This window comes from Gavialis gangeticus, unplaced genomic scaffold (genome assembly GCF_001723915.1).
Source record: "Gavialis gangeticus isolate Ggan-Ray unplaced genomic scaffold, GavGan_comp1, whole genome shotgun sequence".
NCBI classification, from domain to species: domain Eukaryota; kingdom Metazoa; phylum Chordata; order Crocodylia; family Gavialidae; genus Gavialis; species Gavialis gangeticus.
Window position 1 is genome coordinate 81,093,377 of NW_017728993.1, and position 24,775 is coordinate 81,118,151.

Sequence of the window (24,775 nt, forward strand, 5' to 3'; positions counted from 1 at the left end):
TGAGCTGAAAGTAAAGCACTGGGGGGGGGGGCCTCATCCACATCTGTAAGCAGCCCTTGTTTCTAGACCCTAGAGGGGGCTGACGTGAGAAACATGTTTGGGCATTCCAAAGTCCAGAATTATAGGAATTAAGGCTGCTTGCAGACATTAAAAAACACTCTAAAAACCAGCACTTTAAACTCAGTGTGCCCCTGCACCAAGCCCAGCACATGCCCAGAAAAGGCATCCTGTTAACTAAACCTACCTCGTCCAACATCTGTATAGACTGGGAGCTTTTGAGGGGCTTTTTTGGCACTTTTATCTAATAGCTGACTGAATCAGCTTTAGATAAAGCGCCAAAAAAGCCCCGTTGACACACCCAATCTATGGAGACACTGCAGAGCTGGGCCAAAGTAATGTGCTGCTTCTTCCGGTAAATCATAACTAGTTTTTTTGTTTGTTTTTTTAATGTCTGCAAGCAGCCATAGAGAACACAAGTGACAAAGGAAACACCGTGTCAATTTAGGCAGCATGAGGGTTAGGCAGCAGTTGTGCCAACATAAGGGACCTACATTCTGACTAATTGTTTTAGTTGCTTAAGCCCTTTATTAGATTGAGCCTTAAGACAGTCATAATAAACAACACATGAAACACGTGTACTTCTTGTATACATCACCAACAGCATATTAGTGGTTTTAAAGAAAAAACAAAACAGATACTAGCAAGCTACAAACCAGCAAACAATCGTTCCAACTTAATTTCTCATAGACCAAGATTTAAAACTGAAGAACAGAACTGGTAGATTTAAGGAATCTGTATACTTATTACGCTACACTTGATTTTCTCGGTCTATCTGAGTGATGGCCAAATTACCCGTCATCACTAATTATACCACATTCATTTGTGTGACTAACCTTAGTGGCAAACGTTTAACTGAACAAGCTATTGCACAGACCTGAGATGGAGGATGAACCTAAAAGCAGACAAGTAAAATTACCTTGCAAGGGTTAAATCATGATGGTGGTATTCCAAGGCTTTTGTATACTCATGCAAGTAAAAATAGGCATTGCCAAGCTGGCTGTAAATAGCACTGAGTGTTTTTAAATCTTCAGTTCCAACCTGAACAGCAGCTTCAAAGAAAGATACGCCTGCTTGACAGTCTCCTGCTTTACACAGCCGCTCCCCTTCCAAGGCCAGCTCTAAGCAAGAAGCCTCCATTCTGCATAATTTGATGGGGGGGGGAAAAAAGAGAAGGTGAGTTCAGTCTAGATTCTTGATTACAGTATTATTTCTCTGGACATTTATTCTCAGAAACTTTTGTGCATTACAAAGCACTCTATGGGGTGTTTAACACTAAGTTTGATGATAACGCAGAACAGAACTACCTCTAGCAATGAACGCAGAAGTCAGGAACCAAGTTCTATTGTTTAACAGGAATTTGCGGGACAAGCAATGCATCAGTTTACTAAGGGAAACAACAGCAGGTTCTGGCAGAGAAACCGAAAACAAAACTCCCCAAAATATTACAGCATTAACTGCTTAACTACTAAAATCTATACAGCCTAACATTGTGGTCTTACTAGACAAGCTTTCATTTTGTCAGCACAAAATTTACTTGAGGTAGGACTAATACAAACTGAACAGAGCTAGGATTTGGCCCATTTAATACTTTGTAAGAACGTAAGAAGTGCTATACTGGGTCAGACCAATGGTCCATCTAGCACAGTATCCTGCCTCCAACAGCAGCAGAAGTGAATGCTACACAAGGAGAACACCGAACCGGATCTCTCCAAAGTGAGCTATCCCCTATTCAATACCCTCCATGAATCTATGATTTATTGGGTTAAAGATGCCAGAGGAAGCACCTCCAATCATTTTGTTCAATAGCCATTAATAGATCTATTATACATAAATTTATCCAGTCCATTTTAACCTGGCCATGCTTTCTGCCCTCCATCGTCTCGAGACAATGAATTCCGCAAGTTAACTACATGCTAGATAAAAAGTACTTTACCTTGTTAGTTTTAAACCTGTCATCTACTAATGTCAGTGGGTGTCCCCTAGTTCTAGTATTCCGAGACTGGTGAATAGCAGTTCCCTGTTCACCCTTCATGACTTTACAGACCTCTATCATAACCCCCATCAGCGTTCTTTCCCAACTGAAGAGTCCCAGCCTTTCTAGTCTTTCCTGGTATGACAACTGCTCCAGGCCCCTATCATTTTGGCTGCCCTTCTCTGTACCTTTTCTAATGCTACTAAATCCTTTTTTGAGATGTGGGGACAAGAACAGCATATGGGAAGTGGACATACCATGGATTTGTATATTGGTAAGATAATATTCTCCATTTTGTTTTTAATCACCTTCTTAATGATATCCAAGATTTTTTTGGCTTGTTTGGTCAGCATGGCACACTGAACTTACATTTTTTTAAAACTCTTTACAACGACTCCAATGTCTCTTTCTTGAATCAAAACACCTAGCACTGCGTATGTATAATTGAGGTTATTTTTTCCAGTGCATTACCTCACATCTGCCATTCTTTTGCCCACTCACTTAGCTTGATGAGATCTTTCTGCAGCTCCTCCATCAGCTTGTGACTTCACTACCCAGAATAATTTGGTATCATTTGCAAACTTGGAGATTTCACGATGCATTTCTATTTCCAATATTTTCAATGACTTGAACAAAATTAGGGCCCAGCACAAATCCCTGCGGGACCCTACTTATAACCTCCCTCTATTCTGAAAAATTACTATTTTGCCCTACTCTTTCTTTATCTTTTAACCAGCTCTCAATCCAAGAAAGAACCTTCCCACCAATCCCGCAGCAATGCAGCTTTTTTAAAAACATTTAGTAAGAGACTTTGTTGAATGCTTTTTGAAAGTCCAAATAGATTATGTCAACTGTATCCCCTTTGTCTATACGCTTGTTGACACACTCAAGGAACTCCACCATATTGGTGAGGCAGGATTCTCCTTTATAAAAACCATGCTGACTCTTTCCCAGAAGATCATATTTGTCCATGTAATTGCTGATTTTATTCATTACTATAGTTTTTACCAATTTCCCAGGAATGGAAGTGAGACTCATTGGTCTGTATTTGCCAGGATCACCTCAGGAGCCCTTTTTAAAGATGGGTGTTATATTGACAACCCACCAGACCTCTGGCATGAAGGTCATTTGTTACAATGGGTTACAAACCTACATCAGCTATTCTGCAATTTCACCTGGCATGGGAATTTCCAAAGTATCTTCTGCAGTAAACACCAATGCAAAGAATTCATTTAGCTTCTCTGCTACAGCTTTATCATCCTTGAGTACACCTTAGTCATCTAATGGCCCTGCCAGTTCTCTAGCTTACATCCTACTTCTGATGTATTCTAAACGGTTATTACTATTATCTTTAGCATCTTTTGCTACGTTTCTCAAATTCTTTTTTGGCTTGCCTTATTTCACTTTTACACTTGACCTGCCACAGCTTGTTGGCTTTCCTGTTTTCCTCATTTGGGCATGCTTTCTGTTTCTTGAAGGATGACTCCTTGACTTGAATGGCCTCCTTAACTCTGCTACTGAACCATGCAAGAGTTATTGGGCTGCTTTGTACCGTTTTTGATTTATACCATCTCACAATGTTGCTCTGGTTCTGTTGTCTCACTGCTATCCCAGTACAGAAAACATACCATAAGAACAAAAAGCAAGTTTTTCATACAATATCCCACTTCTCCCAAGAGTTCTTTCCTTAAGGCTGCTTTTTTCATTTATGCCTTTTGTCACTACTGGAACAACAAACAAATAAGTGAATGACTTGTCCTTTGTGCAAAGTGGATTGCTCACCGGCAAGTTAGGATTTTTTAAATACTGTGATCATATTTAAATATAAATCTACATCACAACTGACAGTGTAGATAGTAATGTTATTATTTAAAATTTTGATTTTTATGTAGTATTTTCCTGATACTAAGCATTCCATGCTAGCATTCTTGAAGTGAATACATTTTTACGTCTGGGTGTTTCTATTCAATGAGCTAAAAAACTCTAATGTAGAAGCTGCAAGCTGATACTGGTATTTGGTCTGAACAAAATGGATTTGAGGGCAGAGTAGCCAAGAAATTTAAAACAACCTTGGCTGATCTATACTAGTAGCTAGTCACTGGAGCTATACAATTTTCACTAGCTCAGTTTCTGGCCTAAAAATATAGATATAGTTATATCTTTTTAAAATTACTACTTGCAAAATGACTTACGATTCTTTTTTGAAAACAGCTAATATAGAAATGTTAGAACTACTTAACAAGTCCCCAAACATTTACAAATACAATAATACCTATACAAGCATTTCGTAAGTACGGTAACAGTTTCCTATTATGACCTTATAACATCAATGCAACAGTATGGAAACCATATTATAACATAAAAAATGAACCAACTATCAGACAGAGTTGAGGTCATGACAGTATATTTGCTTCACTAAGAATATAGCAGATATTTAGAAGAGATTTAACCAGTGCAAGTCAAGAACACAAATAATGCTGCAAACTATTATTTTCAACACTGCTGACAGTATAGTATTAGTATTTATTTGTAAAGAACTACAGAAAAAAGATGCAACAGGTAAATAAAGAAGAGTTGCAGGGAGAGCTATGAAAAGGCATAAAAGGGCATTCTTCATTAAGACACCGTTAAATATTACACTAACTTGTGTTTAGTCTTAGAGACAGGTAACATTTTAGTAAGCGTTAGTAAATCCTTTTTTTTTTTAAAAAAGATCCATACTAAGAACTACACAAGAATATCAGGATTCTCCATCCCATGGTGAACAACCCAGTTCTTTTGAGGAAAAAAAAGTCTAACAAATACATTGTTTTGCTTTTTAAAAACCCTCCTTAACTACACTTCAAAAAACCATCTGCTAATCTATTCTCAAAACAGAGAAGTACTGGGAAAATAGTACTTCTGTTTACAGCACTCTGAAACATAAAAGTACTGTATACCACACTTTAGAAAAATAATCTACAACTGAAATCTTACTCTGAAAAACCTGGAAGTAAAGGTAGGGACACCTAAACTGTTCTTTAACAAGATTTACAAAAGTAAGTGGAAGATACTCTTTTGGGAATGAAAACCCCTTTCAAAATTTAAAAACTGTTTATTATTAGTATAGCATGTTTACTGTACTAAAACATATTACATGTAAACTTCTCTATTATTTCTTTTTTTCTAACGCTAAGCCAGGCACTGGCCACTCTTTATCTGTTATCTAGCAGTTAATTATTCTGCACAGCTGCAAAAGAGACTTCCAAATTAGATGAAAAATCCATTAACTTCTAAAATATTTAAATGTTTTTATCTCTTGAGATACTGACTTACTTGTCAAAACTTGAACAATGAAAACGGATAAAAATCACAGAAGGTCAAAAACTAGGAGATGATCATTTGCTTAACCTATGGAGACATTTGAATATGGAAAGTACATAAACAGCTAATACAACTTAATATATCCTCACACGCACATGATTTGAAAAATACTGCTTGCAATTGGACAAATGTGCAACAGTGATAATTAAATTTATGCTATTCCAAAACAAAATCTTCCTTGATGAGCAAATTCAACAAGATTAGCAATTAAAAGCAACCTTCTGCACACCCACACACTGCTTAATTGACAGCACTGTACTAAAATGCAGACAGATCTCTCAGCATACTTAAACAGCAACTTACTTTTTTTTAATTAGCTAAAGGCTCAGTTAAGAGCTGCTAGGTAACAGAGTATTTTACAACACATAAGCGGAATGGAAGTATCCTTGATCAATCCACTGCACTGTTTTTCAGAATCAAAGTGATTTAAGTCAGAAGTAAAATAAGATACTAACAAAACAGTACGGTACCTGTTAGACTTGGACATTCCACAACTTAAGCACAGTGACATAATAGACATGTTTGGCTTTTGCAATTAAAAATAATCTATGCCTAGTATCCAGTAAAAATGTAAAAGATAAAAGATACTTCAAGCATGGAGCTGTCTCCACGCTCAGCTTCTCAGGTTGGACATCCATAACACATGCAGTACTGTCAGGTTTGTAAATTCTTCTGGAAGAAATTGAAAAACTGCTATTTATTAAACCATAAAGCCATCTTCTTATACTGTTTGTGTTAAATATTACTTGGAAAAATGTAGAAATGATTAAGTACAGTATGTTACACCATCAGCAACTAAAGGTTTAAGATTTAACACACTTTGCTCGGTAATCTTAAATAATCCTGTCCTCAGGAGGTTCTGTCCAGGCACCTCATGTTAAATGACATTACTAATTAATTTGATGTTTAGAAAAATATAGTCCTTCACAGTGCTGAATTTTAAAACATTAAAATCTAAGCATATCTAAACAATTGTGAAATATGACATATCTACAGTAGCCCTTACACGAGGAGGTTCCTATTACTCAAAATGCAGATGTACAGTTTAACACTGATTCTATAAAATTAAATTCACTATTGCTCTCTTCATAATAAATTAATGTTTAGATCTGGTATTGTAACACGCTGTGCCAATGAAGATAAAGGCATAAGGCCCAAAGCATATAATGGAGATAATGCAGGAGAGTGATATGAATCAGAAACAAAACTTAGTAAATGTTTAGAAATATATTTTTCTTTGCTGTCAGGCATCCAAGTAATTTTACACTGGACAGGATTTTTGGTAAATAAAATATTGTAAGAAGCAGCATTAACAGTATATCAAGAAATTTAAACCCAAGCTCCACACTTTCCTTAATATCATTTATAAGGTGAAAACAATGGTTCTTGATATATTAAAAGATAAAGAACTCCAAAGTGCAAGTTTGAGTTAAATATATCCGTGCTTTTAAGGTACCTGTCTTACTGCAATATAACTTTCTAGATTCATTTCTTGCTTATTAATCTTTTCGTTTAATTTTGTTAGTTATGGTAGGTGAATAAGAGCAAGGACCAACAGTAGTTTAAAAAAAAACAAATAAAAAAACCAGGAAGTCGAAGGTTTAATTCCATCGCAAACTAGATCAAGATTTTATCGATTTATGAAGGCAGGTTTTGAAATCAGTGGATGCCAAAATCTGAGTATTACTTTGCCATTTGGATCATTATCTTATTACAAAGGAAAGGAAGCATCTAGTTATGATTAATTTCAGAAAGTGCACCCAACAATCTGTAGTAATATTCTTAGCCACACTATAACAGATACTGTTATCCAACTGTCAGATGTTGCCAACTTTGTCCTGAGGAAAAAGGTTGTTTACACGGTTCCCCAAGGGATCTAATAGATGGCCCTTAAAGCTAAGTAATTTTACATAACCTTCCGAATACGTTACAGGAACAGTCTAAGCTACTGTTTAAAAAGATACACAACTATTCTAAGTTTTTAAAAATAACATCTTTTACGAATGGTCTCACAGCATGTTTAAATAGCTGCTGCTCATAATAGCACAATGGCAAATAGGCAAAGACAGGGTTAGGTTATCAATATTTGAGGAAGTCATTAAATAGTTACAAGAAAGTAATTTCATATTCTCCCTGTCTGTTCCAGTGGCTGACTTGAATTAATTCATTATTCACTAACCAAGTGCATAACAAAGGACACATTGAAGCAGCAGAGCCCAGAAGAGAACAAGCTCCATTCATCTGTGTACTTCTAGGGAAATGCTGTTCCTGCTAATGTTCTTTTAGATACTGTTGTGGAAATATTCACACCAGTGCTTTATTTGGTTATCTTATTTATGTTCACCTGATCTTGCTTTTCTCCTAAAGTTTTTGCTTCCTGTGTAATTTCTCATTTGTAAGGCTACCTCACTCATCTGTCACACTAAGCCTTTCATCTTCTTTGACTCCTTTTGCCCTCTTTTTTTAATCTTCTTTGACCTTATTTACCTTCTCATTCGAATCCTCTCCACTACTTACAAAAATCTTCTCTATCCTACTCTGGAATCCTTTTTTTTTCACTGCAATAAGCATGCAGAAAGCAATTGGGGAAAAGAAGACAAAAAGCCCACAAAAGAAATCATAACCACCTTTATATTACAAGCCACCAAAACTAATCAACTGAATCTTAATCTGTTTGTTTTTATGAATGAGATTTCTGCAGGTTTATGACAAGCTTTCTAGTTTTTACACTACTAAAAATGTGCAAGCTTGTTGTGAGATAGTCAAGACTGCAACACACAACATAAAACCATAGGAGAGGGGACATTAAAAATAAAGCCTAATTTACAATTATCTCCTGCATGTAGAGGCACAAATCTTACGCCATCCTTAATTTTCCTCTTGACACACCCGTCTTACCAGACTAACCCCTCCCAATAATTTACAATGTGTCATTTAACAAATTCAAACATTCTAATCCAGACAAGCCACGCTGCATTTTAGTACGTGTTAGCTAAGCAAGCTGAAGCCTGATGGGAGTCTGGGATTCATCAAAAATCTTTCTTTACTGCTTAAAACAAGCCCTTAACTGTGGATTTCAGGTACATTAGATCATTATGTTGAGGCAGAGATTGATTGTTCACAGTTACTCTGTGAAGCACTTCCAATGGTCCACAGAGAACTAGCTAGTTGCCACCTTATTTCCAGCCACTGAAGTGTATTTTTGTTATCCTCTGTCTAATACATGTAATGTTTTTTTTCTGTTAACAACTTCCAGAGCTCCAAGGAGAATACTGTCCAACTACCAAGTGGGAAGAGAGAGAGAGGGATAGGTCAAACAGTCAAGTACAAATACAAAATAAAACCTCAGGATTAATTTTCAATTAATTTTAAGGTCATAATTTTAACAAGATTAAATGTTGATTTTTCCCCCCGATTCTCTGCTATAGGGATATAGCAAAGGAGGAAAGCTCCTCCTCTAGAGCCCAAGTTCTTCCGCTGCAAGGACATGTAACGATGATGTCAAAAAACAGTTTTTCCTGAACCTTATTTTAAACTAGAACCATCAGTCTCAAGAGGCAAGTTATCTAACCCCCCATTATCCTTTTACAGAGCTTCAAATCTATTCAATATGCTGTCTCACTTGGTAGTACCTTGATTAAAATAGTGGAGATATGACCTCATTAACACTTCCTACAAGCAGAGTTGACACTTGCATAGTAATCTGACCAATATTTTGTAATCATCAGGACTAACACCTTTCTCTTTAGGTTTCCTCCAAATATTGAAAATCTCCACTTTACTTATAAAAAGTTGTGTTCAATCTTGCATTATGCTGTGGAAAGCTAGTAAGACATTTCACGCAACTGACTGTCTAAATATTATTTTGCCATTTCATTTGCTTTTGTTAACAAAAAATGTTAATAAGCAATAATTAAAAAAACCGGCATCTTTTTTACCTGTGGTCCTCCCAGCCCGTCTTAGGATGCATCTACTCAAAGAAACACGTGTTGTTGCAACCATACAATTATCATATCAGGCATATCAAGCATATGTCAGTGAACAAACACATAAAAAAGATATCTGCGGCTAGGCTAATTTTCTCTCCTCCACCTATTACAGTAGAGCAGGGGCTGAATTTGGCCCACCAGGTAATTTCATTCAGCCTGCAGGCAGGTGCCTATAACTTCACTAAGTCCGACCCTGTCCCAGGCTGTCCCTGCTGTGCTCGCATGGTGCTGAGCCCCACTCACTCCCGAAGGAGCAGCATGCATTATGCTCCCACACTTGCCTGCAAGATGCCCCTGACCCCAGCCCCACAGGTAGGGAAAGGGTGGTGGGAGCAGGAGGTGAGGGGAGTGGGGAGGAGGCAGTGGGTGGGCACAGGAAGTGGTGGTGGCAGCAGACAGGGAAAGCGGTGGCAGTAGCAGGTGGGCAGGCAGGGGAAGCAATGGTGGTGGCAGCAGGCAGGCAGAAGGAAAGTGGCAGTGGGTGAGTGGGGGGGAAGTGGCAGCAAGTGGGAGCAAAACAGCAGGTGGGGCTCTGCCTGCCATGGGTTGCAAGCTCCCTGAGGAGGGGACCATGTTAGGGGAGGTCCACACACCCCCATACACACCCAGTCACACCCCCAACATCCACACCTCCCCATAAACCTCACTCCCACACATCCCCATAAACACACCCCCCACACACAAAGCCCACACACCCACCCACCCATACCCCCCTCAAACTCCTCTATGGCCCCCCACAATATACAAAGGTAAGACTTCATTTTGAGCCATTATACAATCATCTCTGTGTACACTATGCAAACACAAATTAGGACAAAAATATTTTTAAAAAATAAAATTAGAATATGTTGTAGCACATGTTTTATTTTTACTATATAATTTGTTTCTTTTTTCTGGTTCCAAGATGGCATCCCCTCCCAAAACGAGTACTTCCAGGGGCAAGGGAAGGGACTTCTCATGGCAAGGGTCAGGGGTTAGGGGCAGGACTTCCAGTTTCAAGACTGTGTCCAAGGGGTAGGGCTACCCTGGTGGCTGTCTAGCCAAAATAATTACAATAGAGGGAGCAACACATTAGACAGGATGACATGTCAAAGTACAGCAGAGTGTATATACACACATCTGCACACTCCAGCACATGTTAGCATGTTAACTAATGAACCATGGATTTTGCTTTCTGTTTTAATGGAATCCCTAATCCAGTGCAGATTTCATATTAACAGTTAGGATTCTATTCAAGTCTGCATTCTCAGTCAGTCAAGGGCCTAGGATGTCAGCTGGTGGCTAGAGCCCATATTGCTCTTGAGATTGCCTTGAAAAGGACTTCTAAGAGGCCAGGCACAACTGACACCACCCTCACCAGCACACAACTAGTATAAGTGGCAAACAGGGCTATCAACTGTTTATGCTATCATAGGGGTATTCTGGGATTTCACAGGACGGAAAGGTCAATGCTTGCTCACTGCTGCTAAACTGCCTTACACTTGCACTATGCCAGTGAAGAGTGACATACTAAAAGGCAATATTGCTATTCGCTTGAATAATCTAAATCAATACACCATGAATAGCAATAATGCGTGTGGAGACCTATAAGGTGGATCCAGGATTTCCTAAAGGGGTATGCAAGAGAAGCAACCTGAATGGCAGGGATGGCTGCACCCCCTGCTCCCAACCTCCTCTGCTCCCCACCGGCATGGACAGACTTTAAGTCTCTAATGTATATGAAACCGCCCCCCCCTTCCCTTTCCTGCTCAGAAACATATTCCCTCCCCTCCTTTGCCCCCTCCCCCTTCACTCCCCTGCCTGCTGCTGCTGCTTTTGCCACTGCTTAGGGGCAGAGCTCCAGAGCCAGCATGGCTGAATGGGGAGAGGACAGTAGCAACAGCATAGTGGAAGACAGTAGTTCTCCCACCTTGCCTGGTCACACCATGGGGAAGGGGAATCCCCACCCTCCATCCATTCCTGCTGCTGTCATCTTGGTCCCTAGCTGAACCCAGGCTCCAAAGCAGCGCAGCTCTGGTGCTTCTCCACCCCTGGGACATTGGGAAAAGGCATGAGGGAGAGGGGAGAGAAGGAGCAGGGTGGGGGTGTGCCTTTGAGCAGTAAGAGGAAGGGAGGGAGGATTTTCAGCTGATTTAGGGACTTTAAAAAGTCCAACGCAAGTGTGGGGTGCAGGCAGGCACACCACTGTACCTCCTCTGGATCTGCCCCTGGACACGTGTTACAGTCCCAGTGGGAGAGGATCCACTCAAACAGTGGTTGGCAGATGAAAATGTTCTGGTTCACTCATACATTTCAAACATTAGGACTCTAAACTTCATCTCTCCAGACTTCTGCATAAGAAAAAAAAAACAACTCTCTGAAGGATGGCAGGAGTCTATTTTGAAAGGTTTTCAGTACTGACCATAAAGAGACCTGCCCTACTTAATGGCTTTGTTTACACAGGAGCATGCTAAGTTATCTTGGGCAAGTGAAGGCAGAATCAACCCTTTGGCATTTGTCAGAACAGCAGCCTGAGGGATCAGAAATGTATATAGCTTAGTTGATATTTGTTATAAATTACACAAATTGCATTGTAACTGATCTCTACAGTAGACGCAAGGCTACATTAAATTTTAAGTCACAGCATAGTTTTCCTTATGCTGAAAGGTGGCATCATGTGTCTCAATGTAATCAAGAGTACTTCAACAATAGAAATACACAAGGAACCACCATGAGGATCTTATCATAGAATTTTTTTGGTCTTTACAATCAGAAGCCTTGACATGGCATCTGGTTCTTGTGGAATTAGCTGAACAACTCACTCTTCTTGAAGCAGTGCTCCAGTGGCCAAGTGGAGGCTGGGAGATATTCAATCCTATTCTGTTTTCTGGCTCTATTAGAACTGCTCTGACACATTATGAGGGATTACCTCCCTATACAGGGGTTTCTGTGGGATAGCTGGACTCCTAGAAAGAGAAGGCCCTGCCCAACCCAAGCTATTGGTCTACCACTATCATCAGTCTCTTTTAGCCCTTCATTTTCAAAGTGCTTCATAAGCACAATAAAAGTCCACACCTCCATAATAACCCAGCATATAATTCAATAAGAATATAAAAAAATATATATTTGGACAAATTTTAAGTCTCAATTTGTCAATATATTTCAGAGCATAGCACCTTCACCTGCACTGAAAAAAAATCACTATTTCTTTCCTTTAAACATCCTAATTTATGCCATTCAAATGAGTCCCAGAAACAGTCTCTGAAATTGCATAGTTTATAGAAACTGTGTGGGGGTAGAAAAAGGAATTCAGCAGATTTTACTGAATAAACTAGACTATTTCTAAAGGAAGCTAACTGAAGAAGTGGGGAAAAGCAGGAGTTATCCTAATAGGGTTACACTTCACATTTTCTAAGTAGGTAAGAAAGTCAATTTAAACAAGCCTACTTTAATGATCACACATCATTTTGTAAAAGCACGCATTAGTTCCAGTAATTATAAGCCTTGTGCTAGTACAAGAGAAACAAAAATTAAATCAACCAGGGTATCTACCTAATCCACTTTCACTGATCAAGCTAGGAAAGTCAAAAGGAAATGAAACAGTATTCTATAGGTGTCCGTTTTAGTAAGTTTGGCAACAAAAACATGGGAATCTGTTCCACTTGTAATTATGTTGTTTATTCTTCCCATTTCTCTTTAAAATGGAAAGCATGAACATTTACATACATTTTACTGTTAACACAATGCTTATAAATAAGTTGGTACTATAAATAGCACATGGTCTTACCTGTAGCGAACATGAAATGACTGATCATCACGGATGCTTATCAATAAATTACTTTCCTCCATTGAGTTGCATTACCAGTAGAGAAAATTATTAAGCGTTCTGCAGGCAGGACAAGCACTTTATTATGGAGAATTGTTCCGAAACATTATTCCAGTTAGTATTTTAATAAGTTGAGGTTAATACATCCTAAGTTCCATCTGAAACACTCTTCTTTATTAATAAGGAAAGGATGTCAGTGTCGAACCCAGCTTAAACTTTCAGAAACGTGTCCCCGAGTTCTTGCATCTGTGGCCCTTTTATCTCCATTCAGCTGCGTTTCTGTAAAGGGAACACAAGATGCTTGGCTTGAAGTCTAATTTTCAATTAAGAGCTCATAGCCACTCTCAGCTGATGCAAAAAGCAAAGCTATACCCTGCTGAGTGTGAAGGCTCTTCAATCACTTAAAGACAGAAGCTAGGTCTTTCACTGTAACCATGGCAATTCTTACATGCAAGCATCTGAGAAAGCAAGGAAGGCTTAATGGAAAGCAGCTCTGTCTTCAGTTAGAAATTTAGAATCAACTGCCATTGTGGTGATAGTCGTTGCTCTAGTCCAATTACAAGTGACAAGTGTATACAATAATTGTCTGATTCTAAATAGTGTATCATAGTCCAGATATCTCAAAGGGAAGACCCTCTGAGACATGCATGTGGGAATTACATGGCTCTACTTTCCATTGTGAGACTTTAGAAAATGTATAAAATATGAAAGCAAGACTTAAGTACTCAAGAACACCTAGATGACATCAAAAGTCTCAGAATTCAGTTCAACTAATTCATAGATCCAGGTTTTTATAACCTGGATCCAGATTTTTTTTTTTTTTTTTTATAACCTTAGATCCAGGTTTTTATAAAGCACTCCCTCTCTTCTCTACTCACACAAATCTATCCCCTTCCAATATTATTCTCTTTTGTGTCTATTGTAAAGTTATCCCATAACCCCATTCCTGTTTGCATGCGATAGAGCTTTCCCCTTCATCAGTAGGGCCACATACCAGCTGCCTGGATACAAGCCTCCCACTGCTTCCTTTTTGCTTACAGTCCATAACCAGACATTTGCACTCTTCCAATCAGTATTTTCCTCCCTGCATGCACATGGTTACAATTTCGACAGTCTAACTTAACAGGCATGAAGGTTTTGGGATGTTATTTTTGTAAATCATGGGTGTAACATGCAGTGACAATAACGTTTTCCCAACCTAAGTACTAAAATGCCCCACAACCTGCCGCATTCTTAATGCAGCTTTATAAAGAAATTAAATGCACAATAATTAGGAGGTCAAAGCTTTCAGAGAAATAGTAATTCACCTTCAACCTATACTGTATGGTATATACGTTTCTGCATTAGCATTAAAATTAGTATGACAATGTTAGACGTTATACACCAAAGCCAATCCACAGGTGCTGTTTTCTTACAGCTAAAGAACCAGATGATTCAGTCTGAATCGCATCACTTTGCATCTGAGAGAAAAGAGGAAGGGCAAACATAGTGGAAGAACAAAACAAAACACTGCAGACATTGTGAAGTTTTAAGTAAAAGAAAAGAATATTAAGTAGGTGATAAAGTATTAACTAGCTTATTTCTCAAATTCAGATGTTAGAGTAGGCCCAGATTTTCAGAAAAAACAACTCTAAACAAAAACCATGAGCCCTAATGCAAATAGCAGATGCTGAGATACAAACAAGAGAACTACAGGAAGTGTGATCTTTTTTTTTATTCAAAGTTTAGAGCTTATTTGAATGAATATATTAAATTCTATTTAAGAAAGTCAAATAAAGGTCCCACTAAGCCAAAACAGACAGCAGCACATTTGAGACACGGTTATACTGATTTTAACATATATGGGAAAACAACATCCCCCATTTCTTCTTAATTTGATACTCCATGACAGGAGCTCAAAGAAGAGTATGTAACCTGCTGGAAAAATACTTAGACTTTCTTTATGACAGAAGCAGCCAGATATGACAAGGTTAATTATAGTAATGCACAGATTCCCTGTAAAAGAAACAACAGTAGGAAAAGCAGCACAGTTCCTCTTAAAAACTTGATTTCTACAAATTTCTCTTTATTAATTTAAGGGTGTTAAGTTTACTCTCTACTAGGGGTGTTAAAGCAGGCTGTATTCAATTCAGATTTGGCTGATTCAAGGGACAGTGATTCGATTAGCTGATTTGGATGACTGTCCTGATTCGATTTGGCCAAATCAGAATCTGAAGATTAGATTCTGATATGGAGAATCAGCAACAGACACAGCTTTATATGTTTTTTATACACACCTCAAACTACCAGGCATGGCTCTTGAAAGCTGAGATGGTGAGGTGGAGCGTGGGGGGGCCCCCTGGACCCACCCTGGGTCGGTAATCGGCTTCTGGGGGGGACCCTGGGTGCCCCCCCGAGACCCAGGAGGCACCAGTTGCCAAGCTTGTGGGGGAGGGGAAGACCCACATGCTCCGCAGTGGACCCAGAAGTCCTTCTGTTCCACTTCCAGATCTGCTGCTAAGTGCACGAGGGACCTTCCCCTGCATGCTCCTGTGGGATGCTCCATACGCCCCACCATCTCAGCATTCACAAGCTGCGCCTGGTACCTCAAGGTACATAGAAAAAACATAAAGGTGTGTCTATGGCTGAATTGCCGTATCTCTCTGAATCAATCTGGAGGCTTCCAATTCAATTCAAAGATATTAACAAGTCTCTTGATTCAATGTGGAGTCAGAGATTCAGGTGCCGAATCGGGCAGAATCTCCTCCATATTGAATCAGTGACCAAAGCTTTGCACAACCCTACTCTCTACATCTGGTGCCCTGAGAAAGCACAAGAGACACTTTTACTAATGATCTGAGCCATGGGCGGGGGAAGGAGGGAGCGGGTGTTAATCACAGAAAATATTGCCCTGAAATCAGAACACTGCATTATCCCTCATGTCCTGACTATTTTACATGCAGGCCAAATATCCCCAGATCTTTGGAGAATCCTCCACATAACTGTGTAAAACCTGATTTTAGGGTGACTAGTCTTCCAAGATGCAGACCACATGCAACTCCCCCCCCAGAGACTAGTAAGTTATTAGCAAATTTGTTTTAGGGAAGAACAGGAGACACTACAGTCTATGAAACTACTACCCACGGCAGTCTCTGCTCAAAAGTGAGATAGAAGTTTCAATAGCATCTAGACTTCTGCACATGGACAAGCAGCTCCAAATTTAATAATAAAAAGTGCTATCATTTGGGCAGATGTGCCTACACACTGAGTGTTAACATCAATATTTCAGACTCCCCCCCCCCCATCATTTTTGCCATACTGACCCTTGGACACATTATTTTAAAAAGTACTATGAACCTTATGTGGCACTACAGACAACCAAAAACGTGAAAATCTTAGCTAAGGTTGGCATCGTATATGCCTCAAATGTTAACTCTGATTACATACACATTGAACAAAAACAGGGGTAACATCAAGCAGACAGTTCAGAAGACTAGTATTTCAATCACTGCATTAGCACGGAAGAAGCAGTTTTAAGGGGTTTCTTAGTTGATTGTTTGTTTGAAGACAGGCCCATTTATACATAAAGAAAACCTGAAATCCTTTTCCTGTATGGAATGAAACAAAAATCTTATTTGACCAAATAAGGCTGGGCAAGCATATTGCTTCTAATTCTTCCTACACCTTCATCTTGGGTAATTTTGTTCTGAACTTAAAACACAATTAATAGCCAAATTCAATTTGTATACATCAGCGATTCCCAAACTAGCAGACTGTGCACCACCAATTTAAAATGATACAAGTTTGCCAGGGAATTGGCTGAGGCCACACGCTCCCAGTGTATGGCTGTCACGGGAGACTAACTACCCAGACATCGCATGGGAGGAGCGCTCAGCTAAATCTGAGCAGTCATAAAGTTTTCACTCCCGCGTGGATGACCTCTATCTGACGCAGGAAGTCTACGGGCTGACGAGAGGTAAAGCACTTCTCGACCTGGTACTGGTAACTGGGGATGACCTAATCAGCGACCTAATGATCAAAGGGAAGCTTGGTGACAGTGACCATGAGCTGATCACCTTCACCATCCGCCGTAAAGTTGGCAAGTCAGTCAGTAATACAGAAGTCCTTGACTTCAGGAAACCTGACTTTGACAAGCTAAGGAGGCTTGTCAGTGAGGCCCTAACAGGGCCACAACCCAAAGGGGAGGGAAGTTCAGGACGAGTGGTTGCTCCTCAAGGGAGCAATCTTGGATGCACAAGCAAAGTCTATCCCGTCTCGGAAGAAAGGCAGCAAAAGGGCACAACAGCCCGCTTGGCTCTCCAGAGAACTAGTGGACCTCCTGCGTCTTAAAAGGAAGACCTACAAAGGATGGAGGACTGGAACCACCACCAAGGAGGAACACTCTGCACTGGTCCGGACCTGCAGAGAGCAAACCACGAAAGCCAAGGCTGTGACAGAACTCCAGCTAGCTACAAATATCAAGGACAATAAAAAGTCCTTTTTTTAGATATGTGGGAGCTGGAGGAAAACCAAGGGCAACTTTGGACCCCTGCTAAACCAGATGGGACAACTGACAACCAATGCCCATGAAAAAGCAAACTTGCGAAATGGGTACTTTGGGTCAGTTTTTCACCAATCCCATGGGACGCCCCTGCCCACCGTGGGTCAGGCAGGCCCGGACGAGGGAGATTCCTTACCCTCCATTGAAGCTGAACTCATGAAGGAACACCTTGACAGGCTGGATACCTTTAAGTCAGCTGGCCCTGACTGTTTACACCCCAGGGTACTCAAGGAGCTGTCAAGCCTCATAAAAATTATAATTTGCTTATTCTGAAGATATACACACACATTTGATTCTCAATCTACTCCCTTTCCCATCCTAAATTTCCAGCACCTTTTGCTCCTTTACAAATGGTTATGCCGTAGAGAATTAAAGGAAATCAGTGCCTTCCTCTAACTAGTGGACTGTCATAATTAATGGGTATGACACTCCACCCAGGAATTTTAAAAATGTGATTACTGTTTGTTTTGTTGAGCGTTTTATACTATTATAACAGCTTTCTAGATATTGTCCGTGATACAGGGCACGCCTCCTCTTAGTGCACATGTCATTCATTCAAGATGTGGAGCCAATATTCTTCATAGTTTTGTAGCTGTTCCATCTCTGACAAAGCTAGCCCCATGGGCTGAGGACAACAAAAATGAAGAATTTCTGAAATGTAATTACAACAACAATTTTTTCTCCCCACCCCGCAACCCGGTATTGAAAAACTTTATGTTTGTGCACCCTTTGACAAAGAATTCTATGCAAGACCAAGTATTATTTTCACTATTACTCATAACTCACCATAAGACTAAAATACTTCAGACTAATATACAGCTTCACTCCAATGTACACAACAATTAGATAAAGTTACTCAAGATACTTCTCAAACAAGCAATTCTTGATTCTTATAACATGATGCTAGTGCTTCCTACCACTTCTGGTCAGAAAGGAGCTCACCCATGCTCTTAAAGAATTGCTTCCTTTTCACTTCAGTAAAAGGTTTTAAACCAACCTCAAGCATGGGCACACACTGAAAAACTAGAGAGAGCTATAGAAAAGAATCAATAACTTTTCAGTTACATTAATGCTCCAAATTTAGGATCAAATTCTCACTCCACTATGGGCCCAGTATGGTGGTATGGAGGGGTACAGAGGAGCTTCCATTAGAGAAGAAGCTAGGCCTAGCAAGTTTAGAAAAGAGATGTTCAAGGGGGAAAACGATAAGGGTTTACAAAATACTAAATGGTGAAGAGAAAGTAAAGAGGAATTTATTATTTACCAATCTCTTACAATACAAGAACTAGGGGTCACAAAATTAAACTAGTAGGTGGCAAAACTGACAAAAGAAGTTCCTTTTTCACACAGTGTGTAATTAAAGTGTGGGATCCATTGCATCAGATGTTGTGGAAGCTGATAGTTTAGTCAGATTCAAAAAGGGACTGGACAAAACCTTGGAGGAAAGGGCCATCAGTAGTTATTGAGCATGGGAGGTAGGAGCACAGCTTCTGAATCAGAACTTCCTAGACCTTAAAATGCTGGAGGCTGCAAGTAAGAGAGGAACAGTGTGGGGGAAAAACCCTGGTCATACCCAGTTCACTCTCCTTTCCAGAATCCTCTCTTTGCCACTGTGAGACACAAGATACTGGGCAAGATGGACCTGTGGACTAACTCAGTAAATGGCAATTCTTATGTTCTTGTAACCCTCAATAGTACCTTATCTCAGAAAGTGGTGTCACTGACATGAAAGCAGATGAAAAATGGTAGAACAACAGAATAATATTCAGTGGGTGATGCAGAAAAAGAGAGGGGGATCAAGTGGTGTTAGGGACCTCAAAGAAAATACTGTGATAAAAATGTTACTTAACGTAACATAATGGTGGCCTTAAAAATTATTATGATTTTAAATATAGTAACCTCATTATAGGCCTAATCCAACGTCCACTAACTTCAATGAACCTTCTTGGGCCTTATCTGCAGTATTCTCTAATGTGATATATCTACCTGAAAAGGCTTTAAGTCATCTAGCAAGATTTAAGGACATTATGACCTGAAAACCTGGAGTAGGAGAACTGTCACTGAAAATACAGCGCAGAATGTTCAACTTTTATTAGTTGTAACAATCCATAGTGAATCTACTAAGACAGTCAGATCCTACATTGTTCAATTACATAACATTATTAATACTTTTAAACTGAAAATAAATTATACAAGGATGAATATCTTAATAAGTTAAATTTATCAGAGTAGAACATCTTTTTGCATATTATAGTATAATCAGTATGTTGCTAAGAGCAACTAGCTAATCTTGTAGGTATTTATTATCCATGTGAACAAGTTAGCACAGAGAACTGGGTGTAGCCAAGAAGAGAAGTAACCACAAACATTTTTATTATAAGGATATTGCAGCAGTTAGTATACACAAGTCATCTGTTTAAGTGCTTAAGCACAGCAGCCCCACACTAACACAAAATAAGAAAAAAAAGAACCAGCAGCACAATACTAATTTACATCCCTATAATAAATCTAGTTAGAAGACCGATTCCAAAATGTGACAATAACTCTTCAGTCTCATTTTAGTTCCATAGATGTTTTGATACCACATAAAACATGCATCAAACCATGTGCGTTTGAGGACTTCTCTCTTAGCAACTGGTTTTTTAAAAAGGCCCTGGGATTCTTTCATTTGTTTTACCCATGCCAATCAGATCCAAAAACACAGTTCATGGATCAAGAGATACTAAAGATGAAGAACTTAATAAGCCGCACACACCTATTGGTAATTTTAAAAATTTCACTGCCATATGCACTAGGAGAAAAAGAAAGATGAGTAGTAAATTGGGCCAGTATTACTCCTGTTTTAGGCCTGCAATCAATACTTGAAGGAGGCCAAGTCATATTACAACTCAAACCAACCAATGTTTTGATAGGTTTGGTATATAAAACAACCTCAAAATTTGAATGTTATCCAGAAGAGACAGAAAGAATAATCCTATCATGAAAATCTAGCCAGACATTTGCAGCTCCCTCATCCGAAAAGGAGACTACTCAGTACCTTCAGTGTGGGAAATAGAGCATGCAAAATAATGAGAAAGAGGGCAGCAGATGGGAGTTCAGCATTCATTATTGACTATCTATCTGTGCTTTGACAGGGGTGATCAGAAGCTCCTTGGAAATTACGCAGACTTTAAAAACCCAATAATGCACACTTGGCTCATCTCCTTAGAATGTGAAGACCCAACTACTCAAGACAGAGAAAAAAAAAAAAAAGTACTTGGGTCCTTTTTGCAAAAAAGGAAGAAAAGTATATCCTTGGATTTTGTAAGTGGATAAACACGAATTAGTGCCATACAGCTCTGTATTAGTAGCAAGTATAAATGTACTGAATCAAGACTGTATTTTCTAGCTATGTGAAATCATGCAGCAAAACTACACATTAAAAATTCATCCTGAGCAGTGCAGCAGAAGCGGACAATGAACTGAATTTAAGACAATCAAAACTTAATGCTATACAATACAGCAAATACATCTTTTAATATACAGGGAGTATATGTTTCGGTACCCCATTTTTACAGAAGCTATTATATATGGATGCAAGAATACACAATAATTTACTGCCAAAAGCACCCTTTGGTCTAAAACTCAGCATTCCCAAGGTAACAGAAACATGCTATACTAAAGTGAAATAAATCAGTGATAATAATGATAAGTTGGAGAATGTTGTTTCAAGAACAGTGCACTTCAACAAAACTTGTGTTTTGGCTTAGACATGAAGAACATGTACAAAATTGAAAAGGTTAGAGTTTGATAACATTTTTGCCTTGTCTACCTTCTATCAGAGTGGTTAATGTTATTTTACTACCATAAACACAGAGGAAAAAATAGAGTTAATACAATGTGAGAAGACATGCAAAAACAATTTGTTAGTGCTGAACTATCCTAATTTTGCTGGGGAAGCAGATGGAGATCTATATATAAAGTACTGTAACCAACTGATTTTCCTCATGATAAAGTGAGCACTAGTTTGCCTCCATTCTCAACAGATTTACAAGATTCATTCTAGCATTCATCTCTCTACAAAAGCCTTTTGGTCACAATACAGATCTCTTGTCCTCTAGCAAACCCTTGCTTGCTCTATCATAAGCAAAAAAAACCCTAAGCATGCAAACAAAGAAAAAGACAAAAAGCACACAGTTGCAAAGCTCCAATGTAATAAATACAGGAAAGCAAAACACTTGAAGACTTTGAGAAACTTGATGAAAACCAATACATCTGTTTCCTACCAATCACATAAGCAATTCTTTGTTTCAAAGCATTGCACCAGTTGAAGGTTATCTAGGCTGAACACGCAAGTTTCACTGATCTGTACCTATGACAAGTGAAAACCAGGCTCTCTAAAAATGAGATGCAATTGCTTTAAGGCCAGCTGCTAGCCAACCAACAAAAAACAAAAGTAATATTTTCAGATACTGCACCTAACTAAAGCATCCCTTGGCAGTCTGTATTCTTAAACATATTGTATTTACTTGAACATAAGACAAGGTGTTCCCCAGCCCCCCAGGCAGCAAGGGGGGGGGGAGCCCCTTGTCTTGTCTTTGCATATGAAGCACAGAGAGGAGTAGGCGCCTGCTGCAGCCCTTACCCCAGAAGACCAGAAACCCACAGCACCCTCCTATACTCCCCTCCACTTCCCCACTGCAGCTTCTACCTCCCTGCCCCACCCCTTTACTGTCAGGCACAACCTGACCCCAGATCCCTCCCAGACACAAAGCATATGGAAACTCTTTCCCCTGCTGCATGGCCAGGCAGGGGAAAGTTTCTATGTGCTGTGATCTGCCCCAGCAGCCTCTGATAGTAAAGGGACTGGCGCCGGCACTGGCGCCAGTACCTGGGGGGAGCAGGACAGTGCAGATGACCTGGAAACTGGCTGACAATATGCAGGAAGTGCAGAGCATCAATGAGATTGACAAGTATGACTGCAAGCAGCAACAGGAGATCCTAGAGGCCAAGCCTTGGACCAGGGACTACCACTGCTTCAAATACTGCAAGATTTTGGTGCTGGTACTCCTAGAGATGGTGATGCAAACACACTCAGCAGCAACCTAGAGGTGATGGGCTCCTGCTGGGCAAGCTGTACAGTGAGACCATGATCATTATGGACAACTTTGTCCTGCGTGTCAAGGGCACCAAGATGTGCACCAATGTGCAGGTGGCTACCTAAAAGTACCTGGGCCCCCTACCGTGAGAATGCCAAGCAAGCTGGTCATCTAGAAAATGCAGCTGGCTAGTACCAAAGTTACCCAGGCTAAGGCTTCAGGGATAGATGTCAGTACTCAGATACTTAATCAGCAATTTCAGAAACCTTTTGTAGTACCAGTTATTGATCCAACAAGAACAATATCTGCTGGAAAAGTAAGTCTTGGGGCATTTAGAATATATCCCAAGGGCTATAAACCTCCAGTTGAAGGTTCTTTTGAGTACCAGACTATTCCACTCAAAAAACAAGAAGAATTTGGTGGGCACTGTAAACAGTATTATGCTTTAGAAATCTACTTAAAGTTATTTTTGGATTGCAAATTACTTGAGCTGTTGTGGAATAAATATTGGGTTACTCTCAGTTCTTTTAGTTTGCTTACTAATACTGACTATACCACTGGTCAAGTCTTTGATTTGGCTGAAATGTTAGAAGAGTCAGAACTTGGACGAGGAAGTTTCATGCTGCGTTTAGAGATGCCTGACAAAATCAGAAGACAAACTTGCTACAGCAACAAAGGACAGCTGCAAGATCACCACAGAAGCTATACACAGATTGACGTCAGGTTATTAAGGATAAACTTTTAAATCAAATGAATATCGCTTGAAGTGTATGGCCAACTGAGATGAACATACGAACTATTATAAACTTATTAATCTTCCATAAGACTCAGGGCAGCTGTAACCCAAGGACACCGATTCATTTTGGAGTTTGGCAAGTACTGATTGGGAGTAAGCAGATGGGATATACTTCTCAACAGTAGCACAAGACAGGGAACAGGGGCAGCATGAAGCCCACATCTAAGAGATACTGTTCTTTTCTTCAAATCACAGCTTTGCATTGAGTAGTGTTAAGTTTCAAAATAATTCTATTACGCCATTCCACAAGGTTATGTGATTCTTACTGTAAAAACACTGATTTGCTTCCGCACGTGATACCTCCTAACTTTGTCTCCTTCAAATTTCAAACCAAGTTCTTGCACCAAGGTTGTTAAAGAAAATAATAAATAGGATGGGTCCTAGTAACCTCTCCCCTACTGAGTAACTCCCCTTTAAATAAAACATGTTACAATCTCCCTTTAGCCAAACTCCTTATCCACTTTACAGTTCCAGTATTAACTCCCACCCTCTCCTTGTTAGCCAGTAATACTGGGAGATAAGGTTCTTTGCCCAAATGTGGTATCATTTATTAGACCAACTAAGTAGTTAGGAAAATTGTTCTTTGTAAGCTTTCAGGCACAAACACCCTTTTTTCAAGCACAGCAAGCATCTGCTGGTGTGTGGTGCATTCTGCTGGATGGAACAGAAGCTAAGATTCAAAATGCAGGTCTGTGAAAATGCAAATGTGTGGCAGTGAGGATCAGAGGCAAGGGGAGACAATAGGTACATGGGGAGGAGGGAAATGTTGACCTGGAGATAGGAGGTAGCTGGTAAAGTGTGGAGGTGTTACCTGGGGTTATTGGATGTTAGGCAGGTTATAATGTGCCATAAATCCAATGTCTATATTTAGTCCATGATTTTTTGTAGCTTTATGAAGTGAAGTTCGTAGGCTTGTCTACAGAAGGGGTTTTGTAAACTCCCTTTGAGGATTAGAACTGAAAGACTGGAGAGGAAGTGGCCGTCTTGTGAGAAGTGGCACTCACAGGTACGCGGGTGTTTTTGTCTTTGATAGGTTTTCTGTGGGATGCACTAACAGCAGCGTCTCACTCAAGTCACGGGATGGGGTTCACCCACTCTGCTCTGCACTAAGGAGGCCCAAGCAAGAGCACAGCATCTGGTTTGGGGCACGACACTTGAACAAGGTGGAGAAA

The 24,775-nt window shown here is 39.7% G+C and overlaps 1 protein-coding gene and 1 pseudogene across 2 annotated transcripts in view; one reads left to right on the plus strand and one right to left on the minus strand.

The window, feature by feature from the left end:
- GPSM2 (G-protein signaling modulator 2) overlaps nucleotides 1-24,775 on the minus strand; it is a 42,120-nt gene that overhangs the window by 16,858 nt on the left and 487 nt on the right. Inside the window, exons 2-3 of one of the 2 annotated variants that reach the window (XM_019502066.1) lie at nucleotides 13,151-13,468; nucleotides 977-1,198 (exon numbers count right to left, since the gene is read on the minus strand). In XM_019502066.1, the coding sequence (XP_019357611.1) occupies nucleotides 977-1,198; nucleotides 13,151-13,212 (284 nt within the window). In that variant the 5' untranslated portion in view covers nucleotides 13,213-13,468. The remainder of the gene's footprint in view (nucleotides 1-976; nucleotides 1,199-13,150; nucleotides 13,469-24,775) is intronic. The other variant, XM_019502067.1, reaches the window with a different exon arrangement.
- Nucleotides 22,986-23,607, plus strand: LOC109305367 (annotated as a pseudogene).